This window comes from Haliaeetus albicilla, chromosome 18 (assembly GCF_947461875.1).
Source record: "Haliaeetus albicilla chromosome 18, bHalAlb1.1, whole genome shotgun sequence".
NCBI classification, from domain to species: domain Eukaryota; kingdom Metazoa; phylum Chordata; class Aves; order Accipitriformes; family Accipitridae; genus Haliaeetus; species Haliaeetus albicilla.
The window spans coordinates 30,495,445-30,520,585 of NC_091500.1; the positions used below are offsets into that span (position 1 = coordinate 30,495,445).

Sequence of the window (25,141 nt, forward strand, 5' to 3'; positions counted from 1 at the left end):
GGGACCCCCTCAGGTTCCCTCCGTCCCCCCAACACCGCACGGATCCCCGGGCGCTGCCTGCCACCTGCGGCCCCGCGCCATCCCCCGGTCTCCCGCGGCGTCCCGCCGAGCCCACGGGCGTCCCGCAGCCTCCCCTGGCACCGCGCGGGATCCCAGCGTGTCCCACGGGCTCCCACGGGGACCTACTGATGTTAAGCAGCATCCCGCGCCCTCCCCACCCCGCGGGATCCCAAAGCGTCCCCAAATGCCCCACAATGTCGCATGCTCTCCCCTGGAGTCCAACCCTCTCCACTCGTGTCCCGCGGGGTCCCGCGGGATCCCCAGGGCTACGCACCGCGGCCGGGCCCTGATGCCGAGCCCCACCGGCCCCGAACCCCCCCGTCCCGTCCCGGGACCCCCACCCTGGCCTCCCCATCCCAAACCCTCGGGGGACACGGCGCCACGGGCGGGGAGGGGAGGGACGGGACGGCCGCTCCCCCTCGCCTCCCGGAGCGGGTGCGCGCCCGCGGGCCCGGGGAAGGCCGGGGGCAGCCCCGCCGGGCGGGAGCGGGAAGGGCCGGAGCCGCCCCGTCGGGGCCGCCGCGATTGCGGCGCCGCGGGCAGCACGGCCCGTCGGGGACCGGGGCTGCCGGGATCTGCGAGGGTCCGGGGGACCCGGGGATGGCGGGGGGGCACGGCCGGGGGAATCCCCGCCGGGACACCGCGGCCCCGAGGAGCCGCCGGCTGCCGCGCCGGGGCCGCCCCGGCTGATTTCCCGGTGCCGCCGAGGGACACCGGGGGGGGGGGGGGGAGACGGGGGACACAGGGGGACACACCGGGGTACACAAACCGAGGGGACACCGAGGGGACACCGAGGGGACGACGACACCGCCGGGCTCCGGGGATTCCCGCCCCGCCCGGGCCCCCGGTGCCCTCGGCAGGGCGGCCCAGGTGCACCGGGCGGGGGGGTCCCGGGGCGGGCGCGGGGGTCCCGATCCGGCCCGTGCCGCTGCCGCCGCGGTGGCCCCGGGCGCGGAGCCGCCAGGAACTGCCCCGGGTTTTCCTGCCCGTCCCGTCCCGTCCCGGCGGGGCGCGGGGCCGGGCGCGGCGGGGCGCAGCCCGGGGACCCCGGCCCGGTATCGGTTCTGCTTTCGAGGGAGGCGGCGATTTCGCAGTAACGGGGGGCGGGTGCCACCTGCCCCGGGGATTCCCCACCTGCCGCCACCCCATAAGAGCCCGGTGCCGGCGCCGGTGGCGGCACCGACCGGCCATGGCCTCGCTCCACCGTCTCCACCTCTGCCTCTGCCTCCCGCTGCTGCTGCTGCTGCCGCCCGCGGCCCCGGCCCCGGTCGCGACCCCGGGCCCGGGCCCCCGCACCGACTGGGCAGCCTGCAAGAACATCTCCCGGGAGCTGTTGCAGCGGGTGGCGACCCTCAAGGAGCCGCACCAGGTCCTGGTGAGCGCAGGAGACTCGGGGGTCTGCGGGGGCCGGAGGGTGCAGGGCATCCCGGCAGGAGGGGTGCCACGTGGATGTGGGGTGCCAGGGGAGGGGGGGGACATGGGGACCCTGCTGACCCCCCTGCTGCCAGGAGGAGACACACCTGAGTGAGGAGGACCCCAAGAACTGGCCCCCCCGGATCCGCTGTAGCGACGCCTGCGACCCCTCCACGCTGGACACCAACAACACGGTACTGGGGGCCGCGGGGTGCTGGGGGGCTGTGGCAGGGCAGCCGGAGGGTGCCTGGGGGATATGCATGAGGGAGGGTTCAGGGATGCTGAGGGATGTGCCTGGGGTGCCCAGGGGTCCCAGGGATGCTGAGGGATGCTCTTGGGGTTCCCAGGCATCCCGGGGTGCTGGGGGATGTATGCAGGAATCCCATAGGTGCCCGGGGGGTCCCAAGGACGCTGAGGGATGCTCCCGGAGTTCCCAGGGGTGCCCGGGGGTCCCAAGGATGCTGAGGGATGCTCCTGGAGTTCCCAGGGGTGCCTGGGGGTCCCAGGGTGCCGGGGGATGTGTGGTGGGGATGCCCAGTCCCCCCGGCTCAGGCCCCGCTCCCCGCAGCGCTGCCTGCGGCGGATCCTCCAGGGGCTGCAGCACTACCGGGACCTGCTGGGCTCTGACATCTTCACCACCCGCCCCCTGCCCTGGCTGCAGGCCGCACTGGACCAGCTGCTGGGCCTTGTCCAGGTGAGTGGCTCGGGGGGGGCGGGAGGGGGTGACAGCCCCCAAGGAGCCTGTTCCCCCACTGCAGCCAGGGAAGCAGGCGCCCATCAGCTGCAGCTGCGGCTTCGGGCCCCCTAACCCCACTCTCCCCGCAGCAGGAGCACGGCCACCTCCCCCGGCACCCCATGGCCCCCAGCGAAGCCTGGGCCCACCCGCTGCTGCAGCGACTGGCACTCCAGCGGCTCCAGTCCTTCGCCACCATCATCAGCCGCATCTTCACCCACAGCGCCAGCCCCCGCTGAGGCTGGCCTGGCCGCAGCCCCCCCCAACTATTTATTCCCCTCCGCCCTGAGGGGCTATTTATGTGCGATGCTCCGTATTTATCTCGGGTATTTATAGATTTCTAATAAAGGCCTGAACGAGATGAGCGGCTCCCTGTGTACGGCGCAACCCGGGTCTGCCCACAGGCAGCACAGGCAGCTGGGGTAGGAAGAGGTTTATTTACAGGAGGGGGCCAGGGGGAGTTACTGGAAGTCATTGGCGTCGATGTGGAGCGGAGGGAAGTCGGCTGCAGCAGTGAAGAGGGAGCTCACGGTGGGCAGGGCTGCGTCCTCGGGCTGTGGCAGGAATGGGTCGTGGGAGTCCAGGAGCGCGGTGCCGCCTGCGGGACGAGGAGAGGTCAGTGCCGAGGGGACACCTCTGTTGTCGTCCCCCAGCCCCGACACTCACCTGCCAGCCTGGGGCCCAGCCCCTCCAGCCCCCCATTCATGACATCCAGCATGTCAGGCATGAGCTCCGCCACCTCCAGCGTCTCCAGCATCCCCGAGCCTGGCTTCAGCCCCTCCGTCAGTGACTGCAGAAGCTCCTGCACATCCGGGCTCCCGGGCAGTGGCTCCAGGTCCCTCAGCTCTGGTTGCAGTGTCCCCTGCCCCTCAGGGAGCAGCAGCGGCTGCACAGCTCCCAGCACTGGCTGCAGCAGCCCTGCATCCCCAACTCCCACTTGCTGCAGCATCCCCGTGTCCCCAGCCACCGGCTGCAGCATCCCCAAGTCCCCTGGTCCCATCTGCAGCGTCCTCTGGCCCTCAGGGACCAGCTGCAACACCAGCTGCGGCTCCAGGGCCCCAGCTCCCGCTTGCTGTGTCCCCTGGTCCTTGGGTGCCACATGCTGCAGTATCCCCAGCCCTCCTTGCAGCACCTGCAGCGTCCCCACACCCCCCGGTCCCACCTGCAGTGTCCCCTGGCCCTCGGGGACCAGCTGCAGCACCAACTGCGGCTCCAGGTCCCCAATCCCTGGCTGCAGCATCTCTGAGACCCCTGATCCCACCTGCTGTGGCCGTGGTGGTTCCAGGCCTTGGGGCCCTGGCTGCAGTGTCCCCGAGCCCCCGGGCTGCAGCATCCCCGGGCTCGCAGCCATGCCCTGCGCTGTCCCTGGGCTTGAGGACTGCAGCGTCCCCAGGTTCCCAGATGTGACATGCAGCATCCCCCTGTCCCTGGGCTGCAGTGTCCCTGAGGTCCCGGGCTGCAGTGGTGCCAGGCCACTGGGCTGCTGTGTCCCCAGGCCACCAGGCTGCAGCTGCAGCGTCTCCAGGTTTTCCGTGGCAGCCACCAACTCCTCTTCTGTCTGCCACGACTCATTTGCCTGCCTGCAGGGAGAGACGGCGGGTCAGGGTCAGGGTATGGGGACACGAGGCTGTGGGCAAGAGGGTCCCCCTTCCCACGGGGCCACAGAGGGACTGAGGCGTCTCCCTGCCTCACCTGGAGGACACACGGATGAGGCGCCGGTTCAGGTATTTCTTCTGCTCCGTGAGGTTCCCTGGGGACAGAGGAGAGATCAGAGGAGGTGGCAGGTGCTCCCCCTGCACCATGCCGCGCCGCGCCGTACCCTCCTGCCGCTGGCTGTAGTAGGGTCCGAAGGCCTCGTCGCGGGCGATGTCAGGGTACAGGAACTGGAGGGGGTTCTCGGGGATGTTCTCCTCCACCAGCAGCTGGTAGTCGCGGATGATGTCGGGCAGCGCCAGGGACGCTAGCTCGGCCGTGGTGTAGGGAACCACCGCACGGAAAGCGGGGGGCCCTGAGGGGTGGGGGGCAGCCAGAGTCAGCACCCAGGGCAGGCTTGAGGCCAGGGTGAGGGGCTGGACTCTGAGTGGGGAGTGGGGGGGGGATGCTCACCACTGGTAGGGTGCTCTACCCAAGTGCAGGTGACCCCCCCCAGGACACTCTCGCTGAACCGTATCAGGAACGTGCCCGTCCGCTTGCCCTTCAGCAGCTTCTTCTCTTGCTTTCGGCTCACGAAGCCCAGGATGAGCCTAGGGGAGGTACCGTCAGCCCCCGCAGCCCCTGCCCCCCCCCCGACCCCCCAGCCCCACTCCTACCCATCCTTCCAGAGCTGTTTGAGGTGCTCCTGGAGCAGCCCCAGGATCCCATCCAGCCAGGCCCAGAAGGAGAAGCCAGAGGCACCGTCCTGCGGGAGGGGGGGGGGGGGGTGAGTGGGGACCAGGGTGGGGGATGGTGCCATGGGGCCACGGGTGGACGGGGCAACAGGGGAGACAGGCACCGCTCACCTTGGAGAACTTGGGCCAGGCCAGGGTGCTCTCCACAGATGGCTTTGAGCCTTTGAGGCAAGAGCAGGGTGAGGGGGGGCAGCACGGCCCCCGTCCCAGCCCCAGGAGGCTTGGGGCTGGCACCCAGCCTTACCGAAGAGCTTCTCGGCCAGCATGAGGAGGTGGTCCTTGCTCAGGCCCCGCTCAGCCACGCTCTCAAACTGCCAGCTCAGCACCTCGGCCAGCCGGGGCCAGGGTGCCAGGGGCGGCGCGGAGAAAAACTGCTGCTCCTGTGGGAGACAGGGTGAGCGGGGCCGGGGATGCATGGCAAGAGCCAGGGACATGCACCAGGGCAGGGGACAGGGACAGGGACAGGAAGGGACCAGGGGATGGGGATGGGACAGGGCAGGGGCTGGGGACAGGAGAAGGGACAGGCACAGGACACAGGGACGGAGACTGGGCAATGAGCACGGATGGGAACAGGAGACTAGGACCGGGGAAGGGGAGATGGGAGCAGAGATGGCAGGGCTGGGTGCAGTGGGGAGTGGTGCAGGGCTGGGGAGGGGTCCCACTCGCCTTAGGGTCGCTGCTGAGCATGTTGAACCAGAGGATGGAGGCCCAGGCGCTGGAGAGCTGGTTGTTGTTGGAGATGATGACGAAGGGCAGCGTGGAGGTCTGTGGGGGGAGAGGGCGTCAGGCTGGCAGACCCCAGCCCCCCCCCCAGCCTCCCCCAAAGTCTCCAGCCCTCACCTCCAGCTCCAGCTCCAGCCCGCAGTAGGCGTACGCCAGCGTGAAGGTGATGAGGTGCAGCTCCTCTGTCACGACCAGGGGACCCTGCACAGAGATTGCACTATGGGCACCGTGTGGCACCAGCCGTCTCCATGCCCCCATGGCCCCCAGCCCCGCACTCACCTCACCGGTGCCTTTGCTGCCCTTGCCTGACCTGCTGTCCTTCTGCTCCTTCAGCGTCTGCAGGGCAGGAGAGAGTCAGTCTGGGGCTGGGGCTGGGTCCTTGCCCCGCTCCCCCACCCCATGGAGGACCCAGGGTTCCAGGCAGGGGGGCACCTACGAGGTACTGGAAGTCGCAGACCAGCCCGTCCTGGGGACTGTCCCCTGCCAGGAGGGTTTTGCTGCTTGAGGTCAGGATGTTGAACTTGCGAAACCTGCGGGGCAGAGAGAGGCCGCGGGTGGGAGGCCAGGACCCCCAGGGGGGCCATGGCCCTGCCTGCCGCGTCCAGTGTTCACTCGGCTCTCACCCTTTTATCTTGGGGGGGTCCCTGCAAGAGACAACAGGACATCAACGAGGAGTGGGACCCTGGGACCCCCGCGGCCGGGCAGGGGGGTGCACCCCCGCGGGTCCCAACCTGTCGATGTGGATCTTGGCCTCCATGCGGTGGTTGCGGTCGTGGAGGCGGACGAGCAGGCGGGCGCGGGCCGAGAACTTGGTGGCCGTGCGCAGCACCAGCGGGCGCTTGTAGGCGTTGGGCATGCTGGGCTGCTGCTCCACCACGAAGGCACTGGGGGCACCAGGAGGGTCAGGGCTGCCCCAGCCCCAGGCCCCCTAGGCCCCCCCCATGGCCACCCCCACCTCTGCAGCAGGTAGGAGAGCAGCTCCCGCAGCCGCCGCTCCAGGAGGGGGGTCTCTGCCTTCAGCGGGTCCCTCTCATAGGTCACCTTCTGCCGCAGGTCCCCCAGTGCCCGCAGCAGCTGCAGCAGCTGGAAGAGCCCCTGGCCCAGCTCTGTGAACCTATGGGTGCCGTGGGGCTCAGTGGGGGCCGGCCATGGCCCCCCACCTCGTCCCCCTCCCATCCCGGCCCTACCAGGTCTCCAGCAGGTGCAGGCGGGTGTCGGTGGGGGCCCCCAGGCAGGCACGCTGCTGCCGCTCCCGCCAAGCCCCCAGCTCCTGCTGCAGGAAGTCCCGCAGGGTCTCGCTGCGACCCAGAAGCTGCTGCATCTGAGCCAGCACCTCCTGGGGGGAGACGCACGCCTGAGCAGGGGGTGTGGGGTGGCCGCGGCCCCCCCAACCCAGCCCCGGCCCCCTCTCACCCGCCGCTGCCGGTCCAGGATCTGCAGCTTGGCCTGGAGAGCTTGGACCTGCTGGGCGTACTGGGGGTCACTGGTCCTGTCCTCGCCTGAGGGCAGAGGGTGAGGGGGGGAAGTTAGGAGGGCACGGGGGGGGGGGGGGGGGCGCGCAGGGCAGCGCTGTCCCACATCTGCCCCTGGGGCGGGCAGGATTGAGCCTTACCTGGCAGGTAGTGCACCTTGAAGCAGAAGTCGAAGGCGTCCTGCAGGTCCTCCAAGTGCCGGAAGGCGCGTTCGGCCTCCTGGGGGCAGAGGGGGGGTGAGGGGCCGGGCAGCCCCCAGGGGCCTGGAGGTGGGGGCCAGGGGGGCCATTACCTGCAGGGCCACATGGAACTCGGCCAGGCGCCGCCGGATCTGCTGCTCCCGGTCACTCTCCGGGGGTGTGCCAGGGGCCGGGGCAGCCCCACCCTGCGGAGACATGGGGCGTCGGGCAGTGGCTGGCAGGACCCCGCGAGGTGGGGGGGGGGCCCCGGCCTACCTGCTCCCCCGCCTGCCCCAGGCGCAGGATCCGTCGCTCCTCCTGCAGCAGGTTAGCCACCAGGTTGGCGAACTTCTCCGGACACTCCTCGAACTCGGCCTGCGGAAGGGCCGGGGGGTCAACGGGACACAGAGACCCCCAGACCCCTTGCCCCAGCCCCACCACCCACCTGGAGGTCACGGCGGGCCTTGCGCAGGTTGTGCTTCAGCATGAAGTCCTCGTCGCCCAGCCCCGGGCTGCCCAGGCGCTCACCCAGCAGCGCCAGCAAGGAGTGGAAGAGCATCCGGGCATGGGAGGAGAGTGGCTCGACTGCCTGGCGCCTACGGCATCGAGGGCTCAGCACCAGCCCGGCACACACCAGCCAGCACAGCCCCCAGCCCCAGCCCTCCTGTTACCAGTTCTGGTCCTCGATCCAGGCGGCCAGGCACTGCCGCACCGCCATGGGCAGCTCCGCCCTGGCGTACAGCTGGTGGACCTGCTCCAGGTAGGCGTTGGCCAAACTCTGCACCTCCTGCCACTGCGCCATGCTGGGGGGCAGGGGGCATCAGGGCGGTCCTGCCAACCCCCCGGCCACAGCACGACCGGTGGATGCAAAACCAGCGCCCGCACGACCCACGAGGCACCCCTGCGCCCCACGTACCTGCCTGCAGCACGATGGTCCCGTGAGTCCCTCTGGTCCGGCTTGGCTGTGGGTGCCTCTGCTCTGGCTCAGCTGCAGGTGGTCCCACGGGTCCCTCTGCTCTGGTTCAGCTGCGGGTGGTCCCACAGGTCCCTCTGCTCTGGCTCAGCTGCTGGTGGTCCCACGGGTCCCTCTGCTCTGGCTCAGCCTCGGGTGGTCCCACGGGTCCCTCTGCTCTGGCCTGGCCGTGGGTGGTCCCACGGGTCCCCCTGCTCCGGCTCAGGCTGGGCCACAGGAGCACCGCGGCCTGGCAGCCCTGTCCTGGGGTGGGAGGAAGGGATGAGCTGCAGCAGAGGTTTCCCACCCAGGGCCGAGTGCCCGGGGGCCGAGCTCTCCCGAGCTGCAGGGGCCAGGGACACATGCAGCCCCCCTCCTCCCCAAGGGCCCCCTGCACACCCTGTGCAGCACCCCAGGCCCCCTCCCCAGAGGCACCCCTAGACCGGTCCCCGCTCGCACCCCCACGGACACTGCCCAGACAGGTCCTCCGCACCCCAAAGCGTCCCCCCTGCAGGGATCCCGGGGGGGTGGGTGCCCCCGGACACCCCCCGCCCCAGGGAGACACCCCCAAGGGACCCCCCGAGGGCGATCCCTGTGTGCTCCCCAACCGACATCCCCTACCTGCGGGCCCCCCCCGCCCCCGGAACGGCGCCCTTGCAGCCGGGACCCCCGGGACCCCCCCGGGGCCGCGCTCCCACCTCGGCGCCCTCGGCGGCTCCCGGCTGCCGGGGCAGGAAGGCGCGGAGGCCACGCCTCATCCCCGCTCTGCGCGGCGATTGGCGAAGCGCGGCGGCCAGACCACGCCTCCCCGATGAGGAGATAGGGGTTCCAGCGGCGTTGCCGGCTTCCCCGAAATGACGTCAGGGGGCGGGACCGAGGGGGTGGGCGGGACCGGGGGCGGGGCCAGAGGGGGAACTGGCGGGAGGAAATAGCAGCGCCGATTCGGGACGGGTCGTGGGGACAGGGAGAGGCCGTGGGGACAGGGGCACAGAGCCATGGGGACAGGGACAGGCCGTGGGGACAGGGAGAGGCCGTGGGGACAGGGGCACAGAGCCATGGGGACAGGGAGAGGCCGTGGGGACAGGGGCACAGAGCCATGGGGACAGGGACAGGCCGTGGGGACAGGGAGAGGCCGTGGGGACAGGGGCACAGAGCCATGGGGACAGGGACAGGCCGTGGGGACAGGGACAGGCCGTGGGGACAGGGGCACAGAGCCATGGGGACAGGGACAGGCCGTGGGGACAGGGGCACAGAGCCGTGGGGACAGGGGCACAGAGCCATGGGGACAGGGACAGGCCGTGGGGACAGGGACACAGAGCCATGGGGACAGGGGCACAGAGGCATGGGGACAGGGACACAGAGCCGTGGGGACAGGGACAGGCCATGGGGACAGGGGCACAGAGTCATGGGGACAGGGACAGGCCGTGGGGACAGGGACACAGAGCCATGGGGACAGGGGCACAGAGCCATGGGGACAGGGACACAGAGCCGTGGGGACAGGGACAGGCCGTGGGGACAGGGACACAGAGCCATGGGGACAGGGGCACAGAGCCATGGGGACAGGGACACAGAGCCGTGGGGACAGGGACAGGCCATGGGGACAGGGGCACAGAGTCATGGGGACAGGGACAGGCCGTGGGGACAGGGACAGGCTGTGGGGACAGCCCATGGGGACAGGCTATGCAGCTGTTGGGATGAGGACAGACTGTGGAGACAGGGATGGGGCCATAGGGACAGGACCAGGCTGTAGGGACAGGCTGTGGGTATAGACACAGCACCATGGGGACCAGGACAGGTTGTGAGGACAGGGCTGGGATCACAGGGCTGGGGCTGGGGCCATAGGGACAGGGACAGGCCATGGGGACAGGCTGTAGGGCAGAGACAGGGCTGGGCTATAGGGACAGGGCTGCAGGAGCCAGAGCCAGGCAAGACGGACAGGGCACACTGGGCAGGACAGAGACAGGGACAGGCCAGCTGCCACCACGTGGCTCAGGCAAAGTCTACCCGCAGTGCCAAGGTCCCCATGCCGCAGGGCAGGGCAGTCCCAAATCGATCTTACACCAGCCCCCCTCAGACAGGGACAGGGACCCAGAACCAGCCACCACACGGGGCCTTTATTCAGATGATGAGGACATGGCCGCTGTGGGCAGTGGGGGCTGGCGGGGGGTCCCCATCCGAGGTGAAGTAGTTGATGAGTGCCCGCACCCCAGCCTTGAGCCCTGGCTGCAGCCCCAGCTGCAGCCCCAGGGCCACGGGGCCACCGGCGCCGGCAGTGAGAGCGGCCAGGCCGGCGTAGCCCAGGTCCTCGGCGACCTCCAGAGCCCGCGTGGAGGCCAGGGCCTCGCAGCCCTGGAAGGCATAATAGAGGCTAGTGCCCAGGTTGTAGAAAATGCTGACACCCGGCACCCACTCCAGCACCCTGTGGGCCTCCTGCTCCCCCGGTGGATTGCAGGTGTCCTCATCCTCCCGCCGGCGCCGGGACTGGTGCTGGACAGCACGGTGGCACGCAGGCAGCCAAGCACAGGCCCTGGCCCCCAGGAGCACCCGGACCCCCTCGGCCGAGGGTCCCGTGGCCGGCGGCCTGGATGAGGTGGGGTGGGTGCCGGTCGTGGGGCCCTGGAGCCGGACAGGGGCTGCGGCAGACCCCCGCGGCCGCACTATGCTGAGGAGGAGGAAGGACAGGGCCTCGGGGGCCGGGGCGCTCCGCAGCTGCGCCAGCCCCTGAAGCAGTGCCGCTGCTTTTGGGGGTCCCAGCTCCCGGGACAACCCCAGCACCTCCGCCTCAGCCTGGGTCTCGCAGGCAGCCCCGCTCAGCGCCAGGGCCATGGCAGCACGGGCCAGGGCGCGGGGCAGCGGCGGGAGCTGGGCGAAGCCGGGCAGGACTTCGGGGCGCAGGTCCTGGCACGAGAACCCCTGCTCCGGCAGAGCCCGCGGTCGGATGTGTTCCGCCAGCTGCATCAGCAGTGCCCGCGCCGTGGCCCGGTCATTGGCACCGAGGATGGGGGGGACAGGGGGGACGGTGGAGAGGACGCTACCCCCCAGGCTGAGGAGGAGGAGGAGGAGGAGGAAGAGCAGAGCCCGGGGCATGGTGGCAGCTCGAGGATGGCCTGTGGAGGCAGGAGAAGGGATAGAGCCCCATCAGCCCCCCATGGCCGCAGACCCCCAGTGCCCCAGCTCACCTGTTTGGCAACGCCGGTGTGTCCCCTGCCCTGTCCGGCCGCTGCAGCTGCCACCCCTGCAGCCCCTTTATAGACGCCGTTATCAGGTGTTGCGACACACAGGGGCTGGCTCCATCCCCAAGGACAGGGACAGGGCACTCCCTGGGGACAGGGCAGCTCGCACCCCCAGGGACCCAGCCCCCAGACCCACATACCAGGCAAGGGCAAGAGCTGCATTTATTTATTTGGTCTCTTTACAGATTTAAAAGGTGTTAGGGAAAAAAAAAAAAACCACAAACAAAAACCACAAAACCAATACAGCTGAGGAAAAAGAGGGAGTTCGGGGTAAAACAGGGCAATGGAGACACCAGGACAGATACCGGGGAAGGGAACAGGGGGGAGAGCCAGCGCCTGTTTTTGCAGCACCCTTAAAAACAGCTTTGAAACCTGCAGAAAACCCACTAAACAACCCAGGCCCTGGGCACAGAGGGAGCCCCCTCAATCCTCCTCCTCCTCTACACGGCGGATGCGCTTCCGCCTCCCCAGGGGCTCCAGGTCCTTGGCCTCGGCCTCCTCGGCACGGGGGGCTGCAGGGGCCGGCTCTGCGCCTGTGGGTGGAAGGAGCGGGGAGGGGGCTGAGCCCCCCCAGCCAGGGGGTACAGGGAGTGAGGGTACACCCCTGTCCCCCCACTGTCTCCCCAGCACCAGGGATGTGGCAAAGGGGCCAGGGACAGGTCAACCGTGACCCAGCAGCTCCCCGTTGCACTGCTGCTGGTGACACCCAGAGCACCACAGGGGAAGAACCCCCCGCTCCCCGGAGAGACCGAACCCACCTGAGCTCCCATCATCCTCATCCTCGCTGTTGAGCTCCCGTCGTCTCTTGGTGCCCAGCTGCACCAGGCTGGGGACAGGGACAGGCTCCTCGCTGCAACAGTGGGGACAGAGGTTGGTACTACTCAACCCTGCACTGTGAGAACCCAGGGGTGCAGATCCCCTCCCCAGGCAGGGAGAGGAACCCCCCCCCAGCGTCAGGACCTGTGCACGGGAGCCCATTCTCACCTCTCCGAGTCCGATCCCAGCCCTGCCGGTGGTTGCTCTGCTGACGGGCACAAGAAGAAGGGCTGAGGACCAGCCCCACGGCTGGGGGATCCCAGCCTGGCTCCCACACCCCCAGCCCAGCCCCTCACCTGGAGTGGGGTCCTGGGGGCACCTGGGTGGCTCCAGCAGCCCCTTGGGGTACCCTGGGGGGTCAGGACTGTAGTGGGCGATGGAGGCGGCTGCACGACAGAGCTGCTGGGGGGTGAGGGCAGCCGGGATACGCCAGAAGGATTCCTGGGCAGAGGGGAGAGGCTGTAGGGCTGTGCCAGGAGCAAGAGGATGGGAACAGGGACAGGGACAGGGACCTCACCTGCTCGTTGGCGGGGGGCCGGAGCCCCAGCCGCCGCAGCAGGGCCCGGAAGCGCCGGTCCTCCATGGCATCCTCATTCTCCTCTGAGAGCGGCACTAGCGGCACCGGGTGGGACACTCCTGGGCCGAGACCACCATCACAGCCCGGCCCTGGCCCCCACCCTGGCCCCCACCCCAGCACCCCACCTGCTCACCGTCTTCCTCGCGGTCCCCAGCTGTCCTCCTCAGGCAGTTCTCCAGCCACTGCAGGGGCCCGGCCAGGCCTGGGGACAGGGGAGGGTGAGACAGGATACAGCCCCGGAGCCGAGCCTGACCGGGAGGCTCAGAGGCACTCAACTCACCTTCCTGATGCAGACGATGTGCCAGGCCCTGCCCAGCCCCTTCCTCGGGCACCCAGTGACCCTCCATGGGGCCTTCTTCCGCTTCATCCTCCTCCTCCTCCTCTTCCTCACTGTCCCTGTCCTCTGCCGAGCTGTCCTGGGCTGGCACCACTGGGGCACCTGCCGCACCCTGCAGGGACCAGCGGTGTTAGGGTGCCTGTGTTGGGGCAGCACCCAGTGGGCACTCCTCCCAGCCCCCCCCGTACCGGCCCGGGGCCGTGGCCCTTCCTCCGTCGTTTCTTGTACAGCTCCTTGCGCTCCGACACCAGCCCCAGCCCCAGCAGCTTCTCCACCACGCGAGCCCGTGACCGTCGTGCTGTTAGGTGCTTCATGATGTTCCCCAGGACATCTGCAGGGAAGGGGGGATCAGGGCAGGGGGCTCCGGGGGGCTGCAGGGGGCTAGAGGGGGGGTGCCTGCCCCAGCCCTGCTCACCCTCTGAGCCCTGGAACTCCTCGAAGAGCCGCGTCAGCTCCTCCTCCTGCTCCTGTGTCCATAACACGAGGTGGGTGCCCTTCCTGGAGGGGGGCACAGCTGTCAGTCCCTGCCCCAGGGTGAGGCAGCCCCCCCAGCCCAGGGGTCCCCCGCAGGGGTCCCCGACCCACCTCTCCCGCGGGAAGTCCTTGACACTGCTGGCTAGCCCCAGCCGCACCAGCTGCTTCACCACCTGCCTCCGTGTCCGGCCGGGTGCTGGGAGATGGGCCAGGATGGCGGCGATGATGTCCTCACCTGCGAGAGTGGGAGGCTGCAGAGACGGAGCGCCCCTGCTGCCCCCCATGGGGGTCCCGTTGCCCCCCCACCCCAGGGAGCCCTGGTACCTTCCACCTCCTTGTACTTCCAGTACAGCTCCCGCAGCTCCTGCTCCTCTTGGGGGGTCCACGGGGGGACCCGGCTCCTGCCAGCCCTGGACAGAGGCAGAGAGGAGGTGAGGGGAGGTGAGGAGAGGGCAGCAGCCCCCTCCCTGTCCCCACTCACCCCTCTCCCTCCCGCAGGGAGCTGTAGCCCTCGGTCATCTCGCGGACAGCCGCCGGGCTCTTCCAGAAGAGCAGCTCCACAAAGGCTTTCTTGTTGGTGGCTGCCAGCGCAAAGAACTTGCCCAGGACGAACTTGGCCAATGCCACCAGCTCCTGCAGGCGGAGTGAGGGAGAGCGGGGCTGGGGGACACCGGGGACAGACTCCTCCCCAGGGGGCTCGGGGGGAGCCAGTCCCCAGCTGACCTGATGTGCGCTGGCAGCGGGGTCATTGAGGAGGCGGTGGAAGAGGGCGAAGAGAGAGAGCTGGAAGAGCAGGGCCTCCATGTGCAGGTCGCGGGCCAGGCGGTGCAGCAGACGAGCAGCGCAGTGGTTGGTGCGGGGGCTGTTGCGGGCATACCCCCGCAGCAGCAGCACGAGTGCCCGGACCACAGGGGGACAGGCGAACCTGCCCCAGCAGCTCCGGTGAGCAGGGCCGCCCCAGTGAGCAGGACCGCCCCTTCCCCTCCGTCCCCTCTCACCGTTTCAGGTAGTCGAGGAAGTTGAACTCCTTCTCTGACACCTGCATGGTCTCTTCGTCCTCTTCCTCATCCTCCTCTTCCTCCAGCTCCTCGGCCTCGGGAGGTGCATGCCCTGTGGTGGGACAGTGCTGAGGGCCCGAGCACTCCAGCCCAGTGCCCGACATTCCCGGTGCCACCAGCTAGAGTCTCACAGGGCAGGGGAGCGAAGAGGATCTCCTGCAGCAGCCGGGTCTCCTCGGGTGGTCCTGCATCAGGGGGTCCGAACACATCCCCTTCGGGCCAGACATCCCTGGGGAGAGGGGGACAGGCTGGCACCGTGTCCCCGCACCCCTGCCAGGGTGCAGGATGGGAATTGCAGCGCCGGTACCTGGCAGAGCGGAGCAGCCGCAGGGCCTGGGGGACTTGGGCATCCCGCAGGCACCCCTGGATCCGCAGCAGAGCCTCTGTGCGCTGCTCCTCCACCGGCATCTCCGAGGCAGCGTCGAAGGGCACCACGTCCTCGGGGAGGGGCACCTCGCCCTGGGGCAGGACACTGTGACCCTACGCCCTGCCAAGACACCCAGCGCTCCCCGCGGGGCCGGATCCTTCCCCCTACCTGCAGGCAGGCCTGGATCTGCGGGTCCAATCCTGCCCACAGCTCCTCCAGCTCCTCGGTGCTGGGCGGCTGCGGGGCAATGGCTGCAGGCGTCCGCGGCTTTTTCCTTCTCCGCACACGTTTGCTCTGGGGGGCAAGGACTGGGTCAGGAGGGGCTGACTGACCCCCCCCAGCGGACCCTGCTGGCAGGGCAGCCACATCCTACCTGCACCACCAGGCTGGCACGGCCCCGGCAGAAATGCTCCAGCATGCGAAGGAAGAGATGGGCCGTCTCCACCAGATCCCGCAAGAAGCTGCGTGGCTGCTTGGTCTCGTCGAACTTGCGGAAGAGGGCGAGGAAGAGCTCCCGGTACTCCATCAGGTAAAAAATGTTGCCTGGGGAGGAAAGGGTCAGCCGGGGAGGGGCTGGGGTTGGACCCCTTCCAGGGACGGGTGGAGGGACAGACGGACTCACTCTTGATGACCTGGCTGCTGTCCCGCACAGCCTGCTCAGGGGACCGGTCCATCTCCTGCACCGTCCGCAGCAGCTCCTGATATGCCTTCAGGGCCAGGTGCATCCTGGGGACGGGCAGCGTCAAGGCAGGGTCCTGCACCCGGGGGGGGTCCCAGGAACCCAGTGGGGGTCCCAAGCACCCACCTGTGGGCCCAGGTCACCGCCTCCTTCTTGTCCATCAATGCCATCTCGTAATAGGTGGTGAGGTTCTGCTCGATGAAGTGGAAGGCGCGGACGCCCACCGTCTCCGACACCAGCTCAGGGCGGAAGCCCCGGTGGCGGTTGAAGGCCATGAAGAAGGCGGTGGCCCACAGGTAGTAGGTCTCGTCGTGCTGCTGAGCCTTCTCCCGCACCAGCTGGTCCTGGGGGCGGTGGGAGGGGGGCTCAGTCAGGTTCCCGCAGCCCGGGGACGGGGTCACAGCCCTCCCAGCCCTTCACCTTGACCAGCAGCATCAGGCGGTTGTAGCAGCCCTCCAGGAAGTCCTGGCAGAAGTGGCGCAGGAAGAGCCGGACATTGCGGGCAGAGCGGCGGGGGGGCTCGGCCTCGGGGGCAGCCTGACGCCGCCGCGGCACCCGCCGTGTCTCCTTGCCCAAGTCGTGGCTGTAGCTCTTCAGCTGCGGGGGACAAACATGGAGCAGCCAGACTTACACCCCCATGTCATCATCCCCATGCCCCCCCCATCACATCCCCGTCCCCATGCTCACGTTGTGCAGCCCCTTGTGGAAGACGACGTCCCGATCCCCGATTGCCTTCAGGCCCTGCAGGACGTAGGAGCCACCAAAACGGGAGTGCCTGGGGCAGAAGGACATGGGCTGAGCGTGCCTGCCCCGCCACAGGGGTCCCAGCCCCACCACAGAGTCCCCCCCCTCCTCACCTGGACGGGCGCTGCAGCGCTCGGGCCCTCCTCTCCGCCAGCTCCCGCTGCCGCAGGGTCTCCAGCTCCTGCGTGTCCCCCCCGTGCTCGGTGGCCGCCTGCCCCTGGCCCAGCGCCGCCAGCTCCTCCGGGCTCTGTGGGCAGTGACATCAGTGTTGCAGGGGGGCTCTGAGGGGGTCCCCTGCCCCACTGCCCCCCACCGCAGCTCACCTGGTCACGGAACATGAGGGAGATGATCTCCAGGACATGCAGGGCCCATTGCTGCTCCCCCTGGGCGCTGGCCAGGAACTTGAGCAGGTCGTCCATCCCGCTGATGTGCAGCGCCCACAGCACCCGGTCGTGCACGCTGGCATCGCCGTCCACACCCTGGGGGCGACGGCAGGCACGGTGTTGGGGTCCCCAGGGAGCCACCACAGCCCCAGACCTGCCAGGTACCCAGGGAAGGGTCCTGTCCCGGTACCTGCTCCTCCGTGGGGTCCGGGGGGACATGCAGCACATTGCGCACCAACAGCAAGATCCTCTCAATCAGCAGCGTGTCCTCCTCCTGCCGCTGCTCCCAGTCCTGGGGCAATGGAGCCGTGAGGGCTCCCCACAGCACCCACAGGGACCCCGGCCCCCCTCAGCAGGGATGGAGCCACAGTCCCTGGGAGCCGTGCAGGGACACAGGACTCACCAGCTGCAGCAGGTTGTAGAGCTTCTCGCTAAGCACCCCAAAAACTTTCTCACTGGCGAAAGCCTGCAGAAACCCCTGCGTGAGCGAGGGGGCTTATGGGCAGAGCCCCCTGCCCAGAGGCCCCTCCCCGGGCAGACTCACCTCTTTGTAGGCCTGGAGGTAGGACAGGACCTGGAGAAAGTGGTGCCGGGAGGTGGCATCCGGTGGCACTTTGCCAAAGCAGAGCAGAGCTGGCTGCGTCAGGTTCACCATCAGCCTGCGAGCGGGCAGAGCGGGGGCACGTGGGACCACCACTCTATGGGGAGCCCCCGCAGGGCCACCCCCTGGCCCCCGAACCTGCCCCCTCAATACCTGACGACAGCATCGAAGAGCACCTTGTCCTGCGGGTACTGGACCAGGATGGGCAGGAGATCATTCTGCAGGATCTGGGCTGCCCCCAGCTGCTGCCGGACATCCCGGGTCTCGTCCTCATGGCGCAGGTATCGGATCAGGTCCTTGACGCTCTCTTGGAGGGGACGGGGCCGTTAAGCCCCCGCCGCCCCCAGTCCCCCACCACCCCCCGCCACCCCACCTACCCAGGCAGTCGGGCTCCCGGTGGTAGACGTCCCCTTCCAGGTAGCCCAAGGCGCTGCAGGTGGCCAGCAGCTCGCAGTTCATCATGTACCAGTCCATGCACCGCGGCGGGGCGCTGGGGACCGGGAGCCTTCTGCGGGACGGCCGTCAGCCTCACCGTGCTGGGGCCTCCGCCCGGACCCCTCCAGCCGGTACCGAGACACCCGCCAGCTTCAGGAATCCCCCACCCCTTCCCGGTGCCCCAGCCGATCCCGGTGCCGTGGTTCCCGGGACAGGGGCACCACGGGCGATTCCCCTTCCCGGGGCACCAGCCGGCCGCGTCTCCCCCACTCGATACCGGAGCGTGGGTCGGTCCCGGTCCCCCCGCCACCCCCAGCTCCCCGGGCACCAGCCCGTCCGCGTTCCCCCCCCCGATACCGGAGCACCCGCCGGCCCCGGTCCCCCGCGCTCACCGCCTGCCCCGTCTCCACCGCCCTCGCGGCCGAGCGCCCCGGGAACCGGGGCGGGGGCGGCGTTACACAACCGCCCCAGTTCCCGCGGCCAGAGGCCCCGCCCTGCCCGCGGGCTTCAAGCGGTAACTCCCTCCCGAAAAGACCCGGTGGGCCTCTCGCCTCCCCGCCCCTCCCGTCGCCCCCCACGGGCAGGGGACTGGCGGCGCGGTGTCCCGCAGCCCCCTCCTCACGGGCACGGCACCCGGTCCCCCGCACGGTGGCGCTGCGCGGACTCCGCCCGCGGGTCACCCTGCGGGGATGGGGGGGGGGGGGGGGAAGAGCGCACATGCGCGGCATTGCCCTTTTAAGTGCATCTCTGGCTGGGGCACAGCCCCTCCCCCGCGGCGGCGCTGGGCGGGGCTTCCCCTGAGGGCGCGGGAACGGGCGGCTGCGGGGGGCGCCTCCCGTCAGCCCCCGCGTGGTTACCGGGACGATGCGGGCCCGGCTCGGGCCCCGGTTCCCCCCCCCCCCCCTTCCCCGGTGTCTTCCCCCATCCCGGCGCCGGGCACGGCCGCGAGCGGTTACCAAAATAAAAGAGCAGGTTTAATTCACCGAACACAGAACTCCCGCCGCGGCGGGGCGGGGCGGCCCCCGGCCCGGTACGGGCGACCCCGGCCAGGCCAGGCCGGGTCCCGGCAGCGGGGCTCCGCCGCCGCCGTCGTCGTCGTCTTCGCTGCCGCCGCCGCCCGCCGCGCCGCACACACACGCACCACACGCACCGCGGCGGCCCCGTCACAGCAAAGCAGCGGGCGGGCGCGGGGGGGGCCGGTCCCGGCCTACAGGCCCTGCGTCTTCAGCTCCAGCGGCTCGGCCGGCGGCTCGGGCGGCGGCTCGGCGGCGGGGGGCTCTCCCTTGAGGGCGGCCAGGCGCTCGGCCAGGCTGCGGGGCCGCGGACACAGCGCGAACTCGTACAGCACCGCGCCCAGCGCCGCGCCCAGCAGCGGGCCCGCCCAGTACACCTGCGGGGGGGGCGGCGTGGGCACCGGCACCCCCGGGGCGGCTGGGGCACCCACACCCCCCCCCCCGGGGGCCGGCGTGGCCGGAGGAGTCCCCCCAGCCCCCCCGGGCCACGGCACCCACCCACCCATCCCTGCGGGGGTCCGGCTGAGCTGCGGGGGACCCACCTCCCAGCGTGGGGGGGGTGTCCCCACGAGATATTGGGGGGCAGCGGGGCTGGGGGCTCCTTGCACCCCGTCTGCACAGCCCCCCCAGCACCCTGGGGTGCTGCTGTCACCAGGGTGGGTCCGGCAGCCGGACCCCCTCAGTGGGGACAGCGTGGCTGGGGCAGGACCGGGACAAGTGGGGAGGGCCCGGGGAGGGCCTGGAGCGGGATGGGGGGGCCCCCCTGCCCCACTTACTTACCCAGTGGTTGGTGAAGTTGCGGGTGATGACAGCGGGGGCGAAGGAGCGCGCGGGGTTCATGCCAGCGCCTGTGTAGTGGATCTGCGGGGAGGACGGGGAGGTGGGGTGCCAGCCGGCTGGCCCCCCCTGCGGTCCCGGACCTGCCCCCCCCAGCCACCGGGGTCACGGCAGGAGGGTCCCCACGGCCACCCTTACCCCGAAGAGGTGGCCGAGGGCGAGGGAGAAGCCGACGGGCAGGGCAGCTGAGCCCGGGCGCCCGTCGTGGCGGTCGTCGAAGCTGGCGAAGACGCAGAGGACGAACTGGGCAGTCAGGAGCAGCTCCACTACGGTGCCTTGGCCCGGGCCCACGCCGGGGTGCAGCTGCGCCGGGAGGGAGCTCAGCACCCTGCCTGCCGCCAGCTGGCAGCCAGCACCCCGCACCCCACAGAGGTGGTCCCCCATTCCCCCAGCACCCCAAACCCCCCGCTGCCCTGGCTGTCACCCCCCCCCTCAATCCCCAGCCCCACCTTACCCCAAACACCTCCTGGATACCCCTTACTGCCCCATACCACCCCAAAACCCCAAGCACCTCCTGGACCCCCTAACCCGCCATCAGCCCCTCCCAGCCCCTCAGCACTCCAAACCATCCCTGCACCTCGCAATCTCCTGTTACAGCCCCATGGTACCCCAAACCCCAAAATACCTCCTTGAGCCCCAACTCCCCCCCCTTCCCTGCCCCATGGCACCCCAACCCCGCAAGCACCCCAAGCACCCCCAGCCCCCCTTGACCCCACTCACCGCGCTGAGGCCAAGGGTGCCACGGACGGGGGCCGGTGTCACCCCGTAGAGCACGCCAGCCCCTGCCAGTGCACCCAGCAGCTGGGCCAGGAGGTAGCCCAGGGCGCGGGGCAGGGAGAGCTGCGAGGCCAGCAGGAAGGCCAGGGTGATGGCCGGGTTGACGTGGCCCCCGCTGACGTGGCCCAGCGCCTGCACCAGGGTGGCCTGGGCCAGCCCGAAGGCCAGGGCGGCCCCCAAGACGCTGGGGGGGCCCGGGGCCCAGCGCAGGGAGGCCCCCAACCCCAGCAGGGCATAGAGGAGGCTACCCAGGAATTCGGCCAGGACAGCCCTCCAGAAGGAGGATGAGCGCAGCTCCCGCATGGCCTAGCCCCGCTGCCCTCCACGGCCCCGCTCCCCTCCCCGGGGGCCGCCCGTGCCCACCTTTATAAGGCCCCCCCGGGCCGGCCCCGGGGGTGGGATCCCACCGCTGCCACCCCCCGTTAACCACTTCGCTGCCCGGTGTGGGGGACGGGTGACACGCGACAAGGGACACCCCCCCCGGCCCCCCCCGGGGCAACCCCGCACCCCCAGGATAGCGGGGACCCTCCCAGAGCTGCATCCCCCATCTCTGGGGCAGCCTTGCTTGGTGGGGGGCCCTGACGCATAGGTGCCCTCTGCGGGTTTTGGGGGACCACCGTGCTGGGGGGCTGGGGGCAACGCTGAGACACCCCCCTACCCCCCTCACACATGTTTTGGGGACACATTGGGGTGACCCTGCTGGGAGCCAGGCTCCCCCAGCCCTACACAGGGTGGGGAGCCTGGGTGCCCCCCCCGGGCCAGCCCCGTTGGGGGCCGCGGGGGCTCCCCCCGCCCCAGCCCTGTTGTCTGCGGGAGGGTTATTCAGCCCGGCTTAGCGGGCGCTAATTCCCCGGCCGGGGGGATTAGGGCCAGGCTCGGCCATTGGCGCCCGCAGAAATCTGCCGGGGCTGCAGAGGCTGCGACAAAGGGCTTTGCTGCGCTCAGCACCCCGGCACGGGACGGGGCGGACGGGGGGTCCCGGCCCCCACCCTCGCTGCAGGGCCGCTGGGAGGGGGCACCCGCCTGGGGGAGCTGGGGAGGGGGCACAGCCCCGAGTGGGGCGTGGGGAAGGACCCCGGCATCGGGGTGCTCCCATGCCCTGAGGGTGCAGGACAGGGGTCTTGCAGCGTCAAGACCCCCCCGTCCCCCACAGCAACACTCTGCACCCACCTCTGACCCAAAGCCACCTTTAATCCCCCTGGGGGGGAGGGGGGGGGGCTGGAGCCATCTGTGCATGGGCCCCCCCTATCCTGCCGGGGGGGGCACCATGCCCTGGGTCCCCCACGGAGGATGCTGGGCTGGGGGGCTGGCAGGGACCCGGCATCGGGGCCCACGTGCCACCTCCCGTGGGCTGGGTCAGAGCTGGGGGGCTGGGGGAGGGCTCAGGCTGTGCCCTGGCCCTGCTCAGCTGGGGGGGCCAGGGGGCCGCGGGCAGCGGGCGAGGAGGGGGACAGGCTGGTGGTCTCTACCAGCGCCACGTCCCGGCAGGCGAGGCAGGCGCCCAGTTTCTCCCGGGAGGCACCGGGGGCGAAGACGAACTCGTAGGAGAGCCCAGCCAGCACCGCACCCAGCACCGGCCCCAGCCAGTACACCTGGGGGGGGGGGCATGTGTCAGGGCTGGTCCGGGGGACTCACACAGGGTCGGGGTGCCCCAGGGACAGGGGAACATGGGGTTAGGGGCTGCTGGGGGGATGCTAGGCACTGCTCAAGGGATGGGGGGACCAGGGACCCCACAACAGTGATGGGGACTGACTGGAGGAACCTGCTCCAGGCATGGGGAGCTGTGGGGGGATCACACGTTTGGGATGGGGGGACCAGGAGGGGCCCATCCCAAGGATGGGTACTGAGAGGGACCCATCCTGTGATGGAGGGAGCAGGAGGACCCAAACTGGGGATGCAGCTGAGGATGACCTGTCCTGGGGGGAACTGGGGGACCTATCCAAACAAAGGGAAGAGCCAGAGAACCCTGTCCTGGGGTGAAGACAGGACTGTGGGGGGTCCCACGCTGCAGCTGGGGGCACCCATCCCCACATTGGGGTCTCTAGGGGGGACCTGGGGGTGCTGCTGACTCACCCAATGGTCATCCCAGACGCCAGTGACGATGGCCGGTCCCAGAGAGCGTGCCGGGTTCATGCTGCCCCCCGAGAACGGCCCCTGTGGGAGAGGGGGGTCAGGGCTGGCCGGGGTGGGGGCCAGAAGCCCCGGCATGGGGGTAGGCAGGTGGGGGTCCTTACCGCGGCCAGGGTGCCAGCAGCCACAGCGCTGCCCAGGGCCAGCCCACCCTGGGGGGCTGCCCGGTCAGCAGCAGCAAAGGCAACCAGAGCTAGCTGGAAGGTGGCGAAGGTCTCCCAGGCCAGCGCCTGCCTCACCGTCCCCGCCGCACTCACCTGCCACAACAACCCAGGCTCAGCACGCCGTCACCGTCACTGGGACAGACAGGGGGACAGGGACACTCACCCTGGTGGTGAGGCTGGCGTCGTCCGGCAGCACCAGGCGGGCAGCGGCGGAGGCCAGCACGGCTCCAGCACACTGGGCCAGGAGCCCGGCGGCCCCGCGCAGGGCACCCAGCTTGCGGGTGCAGAGCAGGGCCAGCGTGAGTGCCGGGTTGGCCTGGGGTGCCCCGAGGGTACAGGCCAGCGCCCCAGCCGCCAGCCCCCCGGCCAGTGCTGGTGCCAGGGGCCCGGGGGCTGCCGAGGCACCCAGTACCACCCCCACGAAGATGAGCGTCGCCGATGCCTCCGCCAGCACCCCCCGCCAGAAGCACCCGCTCCGCAGCTCCTGGGGGCACAGGGCAGGCGGGTGTCACCCCAGCAGGCACCGCAGGGACCAGGTGCCACAGTGATGGGGTGATATGGTGACAGAGTGCCTTGGTGATGGGGTGTTGTGGCAATGGGGGACCTCAGTGATGGGGTGCCGTGGCAACAGGATGCCTCAGCGACCGGCATCTCGGTGATGGGGTGCCACGGTGATGGGATCCCTCAGCAACTGGGTACCACGGTGATGGGGTGCCACGGCAAGAGGATGCCTCAGCAACCGGGTGCTGTGGTGGTGGTGGCGTCTTGGCAATGGGGCACCTTGGCAAAAGGGTCACCACGGCAACTGGGGCACCATGGCAATGAGGTGCACCACGGCAACAGAGATGGGTGCCGTGGCTACAGGGGGTTACGGTCACAGAGGTGGGGGCAGGAGCCACAGGAGGGCCGGGGACCATGGCGGGGGGCACACAGGGACCCCTGTGCCAGGGCTACGGGCTGGGGTGCGAGGGCTGGGTGCTGAGATGACAGACTGGGGGGGGTCCCCATGAGTTAAGGGGCTGTTCACCCACCCCCCCCAGCAGAGAGGGACCCCAGGGCCATGGCTCTGGGGGCGACCAGGGGGCCGAAGGGGAAGGGGCCAGGGCAGCGCAGCTTGCAGGGCCTTACCTCCCCGATGGCCATGGCGCAGCTGCGGGGCTGAGGACAGCGCAGAGGGTACCTGGGGCAGGGGCACCTCCTACCCCCCCCGGCCCTGCCAACCCCCCGGCTGTGCGGAGGGAAGGCCCCATGCTTGGCACAAGGCACCCCTGGGGTGCAGGAGGGGGGGCTGAAAATGGGGCAGGACCCTCAGGGGGCTGCAGGGGTCCTGGGATTGGGCTCAGAGCATCTCTGGGTGCCATGGCAACGAGCTGGAACACTTTGGGGTGTTGCCACGACGACCAGCGCTCCATCCCCGGGTGAGAGATGAAAGGCAGGGATGAAAGGCTGAGGGGACCAGCGGGGGGGGGGGGGGGGGGGGGGGGGAGAGGTGCCTGCCTGCAGAGAGGGGGGGCACCCCCATAGCCAGCCCTGCTCACACACCAGGGATGAGAGCCCAGAACCAGCAACCCCCCCCCCCAAACGTTGTGCCAGTCCCCAGCGGGGCAGCAGGAGAGGGCTGGGGCGGGGGGTGCCCTTCTGCCCCCCAGCCCGCAGGGAGCCGTTCGCCCGCGTCCCTGCCAGCTCAGCAGCCCATCCCCGCACGTGGGGTGAGTCAGCGGGGTCGGTGCCGAAGGGCCTGGCTCAGCACGGGGCATGCGGGGGGCCCCGTTCCCTGCTGACGCCCTGCAAAGAGCCAGAACAATCCGCGCCGAGGGCTGCCACAATGGGGCCAGGCCGGCCCCGCCGGCAGACGTGTGGACGCGGAGTGGGGCCCACGCGGTCCCTGCGCCCCGGCAGACGGGGCTGGTTTGTGGGGGGTTGTGTGGAGCAGGGGAACAGCGGCTCCCCCAACCCCTTCGCTCCCTCCGCACTCTCCCGGCCCCCCCCCGGCTGAGCTTGTGCCAGGCTGGGCCAGGACCCCTCGTCCTGCCCCTAGGCTGGCCGGAGGGTGACACCCCTTCTCCTGCCCCACGAACCTCTGTGGGACCCCGCGTCCTGCCCCTGACAGAACACCTCGGGGACGCTGTATTCCCCGCCCGGAATCTCTGGGGACCCCCAGGTCTGCCCCTGCCCTGCAGGGCCCCCATCCTGCCCCACAGTCCCCCCCTCGGGTGGCCCAGGATCCCACGTCCTCCCCTACAGACCCCTCAGGAGACCCCGGTGTCCCCCAGGTCCCCCTTTCCCGGGAGGAACCCCCCGACTCCCCCGTCCCGCTCCGCGGAACGCCACCCCACCGCCGCGGGGAGGGGGGAGGGGGACGGACGCGAAGCGCCAAGATGGCGGCGCCCTGCCCGCCCTCAGCTACGGGGCGGAGCCAGCCGGAGTCACGCGGCGGGGGAGGGAGGTGCCAAGATGGCGGCCCCGCCTGACGGGCAGGCGGCGGCGGCGGCGGCGGCGGCGGGCGGGGTGGGGTGGGGTGGGGCACGGCACGTGACCGGCGGCTCCAAAATGGCCGCGCCCATGGTGCGGGCGGCGCGGGGCGGGGCGACTGCCCC

At 70.4% G+C, this 25,141-nt stretch overlaps 5 protein-coding genes across 9 annotated transcripts; 1 reads left to right on the forward strand and 4 right to left on the reverse strand.

Annotated features, from left to right (window-relative positions):
• Positions 1 to 833: 833 nt before the first annotated feature.
• Positions 834 to 2,501, forward strand: IL23A (interleukin 23 subunit alpha). The gene is made up of 4 exons (XM_069806445.1): positions 834 to 1,435; positions 1,569 to 1,667; positions 2,042 to 2,167; positions 2,299 to 2,501. Exons 1-4 carry the CDS (start codon positions 1,250 to 1,252, stop codon positions 2,443 to 2,445), a joined length of 558 nt encoding a protein of 185 aa, XP_069662546.1. The 5' UTR covers positions 834 to 1,249; the 3' UTR covers positions 2,446 to 2,501.
• Positions 2,502 to 2,624: 123 nt separating this feature from the next.
• STAT2 (signal transducer and activator of transcription 2) lies at positions 2,625 to 8,683 on the reverse strand. 2 transcript variants are annotated; one of them, XM_069806444.1, is made up of 25 exons: positions 8,618 to 8,683; positions 7,884 to 8,183; positions 7,639 to 7,770; positions 7,413 to 7,563; positions 7,244 to 7,342; positions 7,081 to 7,173; positions 6,929 to 7,007; positions 6,730 to 6,815; positions 6,504 to 6,652; positions 6,272 to 6,430; positions 6,048 to 6,200; positions 5,940 to 5,960; positions 5,753 to 5,846; positions 5,596 to 5,652; positions 5,434 to 5,517; positions 5,260 to 5,358; positions 4,838 to 4,973; positions 4,705 to 4,754; positions 4,516 to 4,604; positions 4,313 to 4,449; positions 4,026 to 4,214; positions 3,899 to 3,956; positions 3,369 to 3,786; positions 2,873 to 3,338; positions 2,625 to 2,804 (listed from the first exon to the last, which is right to left on the reverse strand). In XM_069806444.1, exons 3-25 carry the CDS (start codon positions 7,767 to 7,769, stop codon positions 2,668 to 2,670), a joined length of 3,135 nt encoding a protein of 1,044 aa, XP_069662545.1. In that variant the 5' UTR covers position 7,770; positions 7,884 to 8,183; positions 8,618 to 8,683; the 3' UTR covers positions 2,625 to 2,667. The 2 variants fall into 2 exon arrangements, with proteins under 2 accessions (XP_069662545.1, XP_069662544.1); XM_069806443.1 differs by having other exon boundaries at positions 2,873 to 3,786.
• A 1,331-nt stretch (positions 8,684 to 10,014) lies between these two features.
• TIMELESS (timeless circadian regulator) lies at positions 10,015 to 18,137 on the reverse strand. 4 transcript variants are annotated; one of them, XM_069806447.1, is made up of 30 exons: positions 18,016 to 18,137; positions 17,566 to 17,696; positions 17,342 to 17,495; positions 17,132 to 17,246; positions 16,991 to 17,053; positions 16,778 to 16,879; positions 16,528 to 16,683; positions 16,318 to 16,451; positions 16,148 to 16,235; positions 15,881 to 16,057; positions 15,587 to 15,804; positions 15,404 to 15,507; positions 15,155 to 15,324; positions 14,950 to 15,075; positions 14,722 to 14,873; positions 14,546 to 14,643; positions 14,355 to 14,466; positions 14,080 to 14,281; positions 13,838 to 13,989; positions 13,681 to 13,766; positions 13,468 to 13,591; positions 13,298 to 13,380; positions 13,071 to 13,213; positions 12,826 to 12,994; positions 12,679 to 12,747; positions 12,486 to 12,604; positions 12,265 to 12,409; positions 12,137 to 12,173; positions 11,911 to 12,002; positions 10,015 to 11,026 (listed from the first exon to the last, which is right to left on the reverse strand). In XM_069806447.1, exons 2-30 carry the CDS (start codon positions 17,660 to 17,662, stop codon positions 10,038 to 10,040), a joined length of 4,476 nt encoding a protein of 1,491 aa, XP_069662548.1. In that variant the 5' UTR covers positions 17,663 to 17,696; positions 18,016 to 18,137; the 3' UTR covers positions 10,015 to 10,037. The 4 variants fall into 4 exon arrangements, with proteins under 4 accessions (XP_069662548.1, XP_069662547.1, XP_069662550.1 ...); XM_069806446.1 differs by having other exon boundaries at positions 12,137 to 12,176; XM_069806449.1 differs by lacking the exon at positions 10,015 to 11,026 and adding an exon at positions 11,297 to 11,685.
• Positions 18,138 to 18,597: 460 nt separating this feature from the next.
• MIP (major intrinsic protein of lens fiber) lies at positions 18,598 to 20,712 on the reverse strand. Its single transcript, XM_069806560.1, has 4 exons — positions 20,194 to 20,712; positions 19,612 to 19,776; positions 19,417 to 19,497; positions 18,598 to 19,013 (listed from the first exon to the last, which is right to left on the reverse strand). The coding sequence occupies exons 1-4, from the start codon at positions 20,551 to 20,553 to the stop codon at positions 18,831 to 18,833; spliced, it is 789 nt and encodes a 262-aa protein (XP_069662661.1). The 5' UTR covers positions 20,554 to 20,712; the 3' UTR covers positions 18,598 to 18,830.
• Positions 20,713 to 20,771: 59 nt separating this feature from the next.
• On the reverse strand, positions 20,772 to 24,712 carry LOC138689854 (aquaporin-2-like). The gene is made up of 5 exons (XM_069806450.1): positions 23,673 to 24,712; positions 22,708 to 23,028; positions 22,485 to 22,637; positions 22,324 to 22,404; positions 20,772 to 21,842 (listed from the first exon to the last, which is right to left on the reverse strand). The coding sequence occupies exons 1-5, from the start codon at positions 23,685 to 23,687 to the stop codon at positions 21,633 to 21,635; spliced, it is 780 nt and encodes a 259-aa protein (XP_069662551.1). The 5' UTR covers positions 23,688 to 24,712; the 3' UTR covers positions 20,772 to 21,632.
• Positions 24,713 to 25,141: the final 429 nt, after the last annotated feature.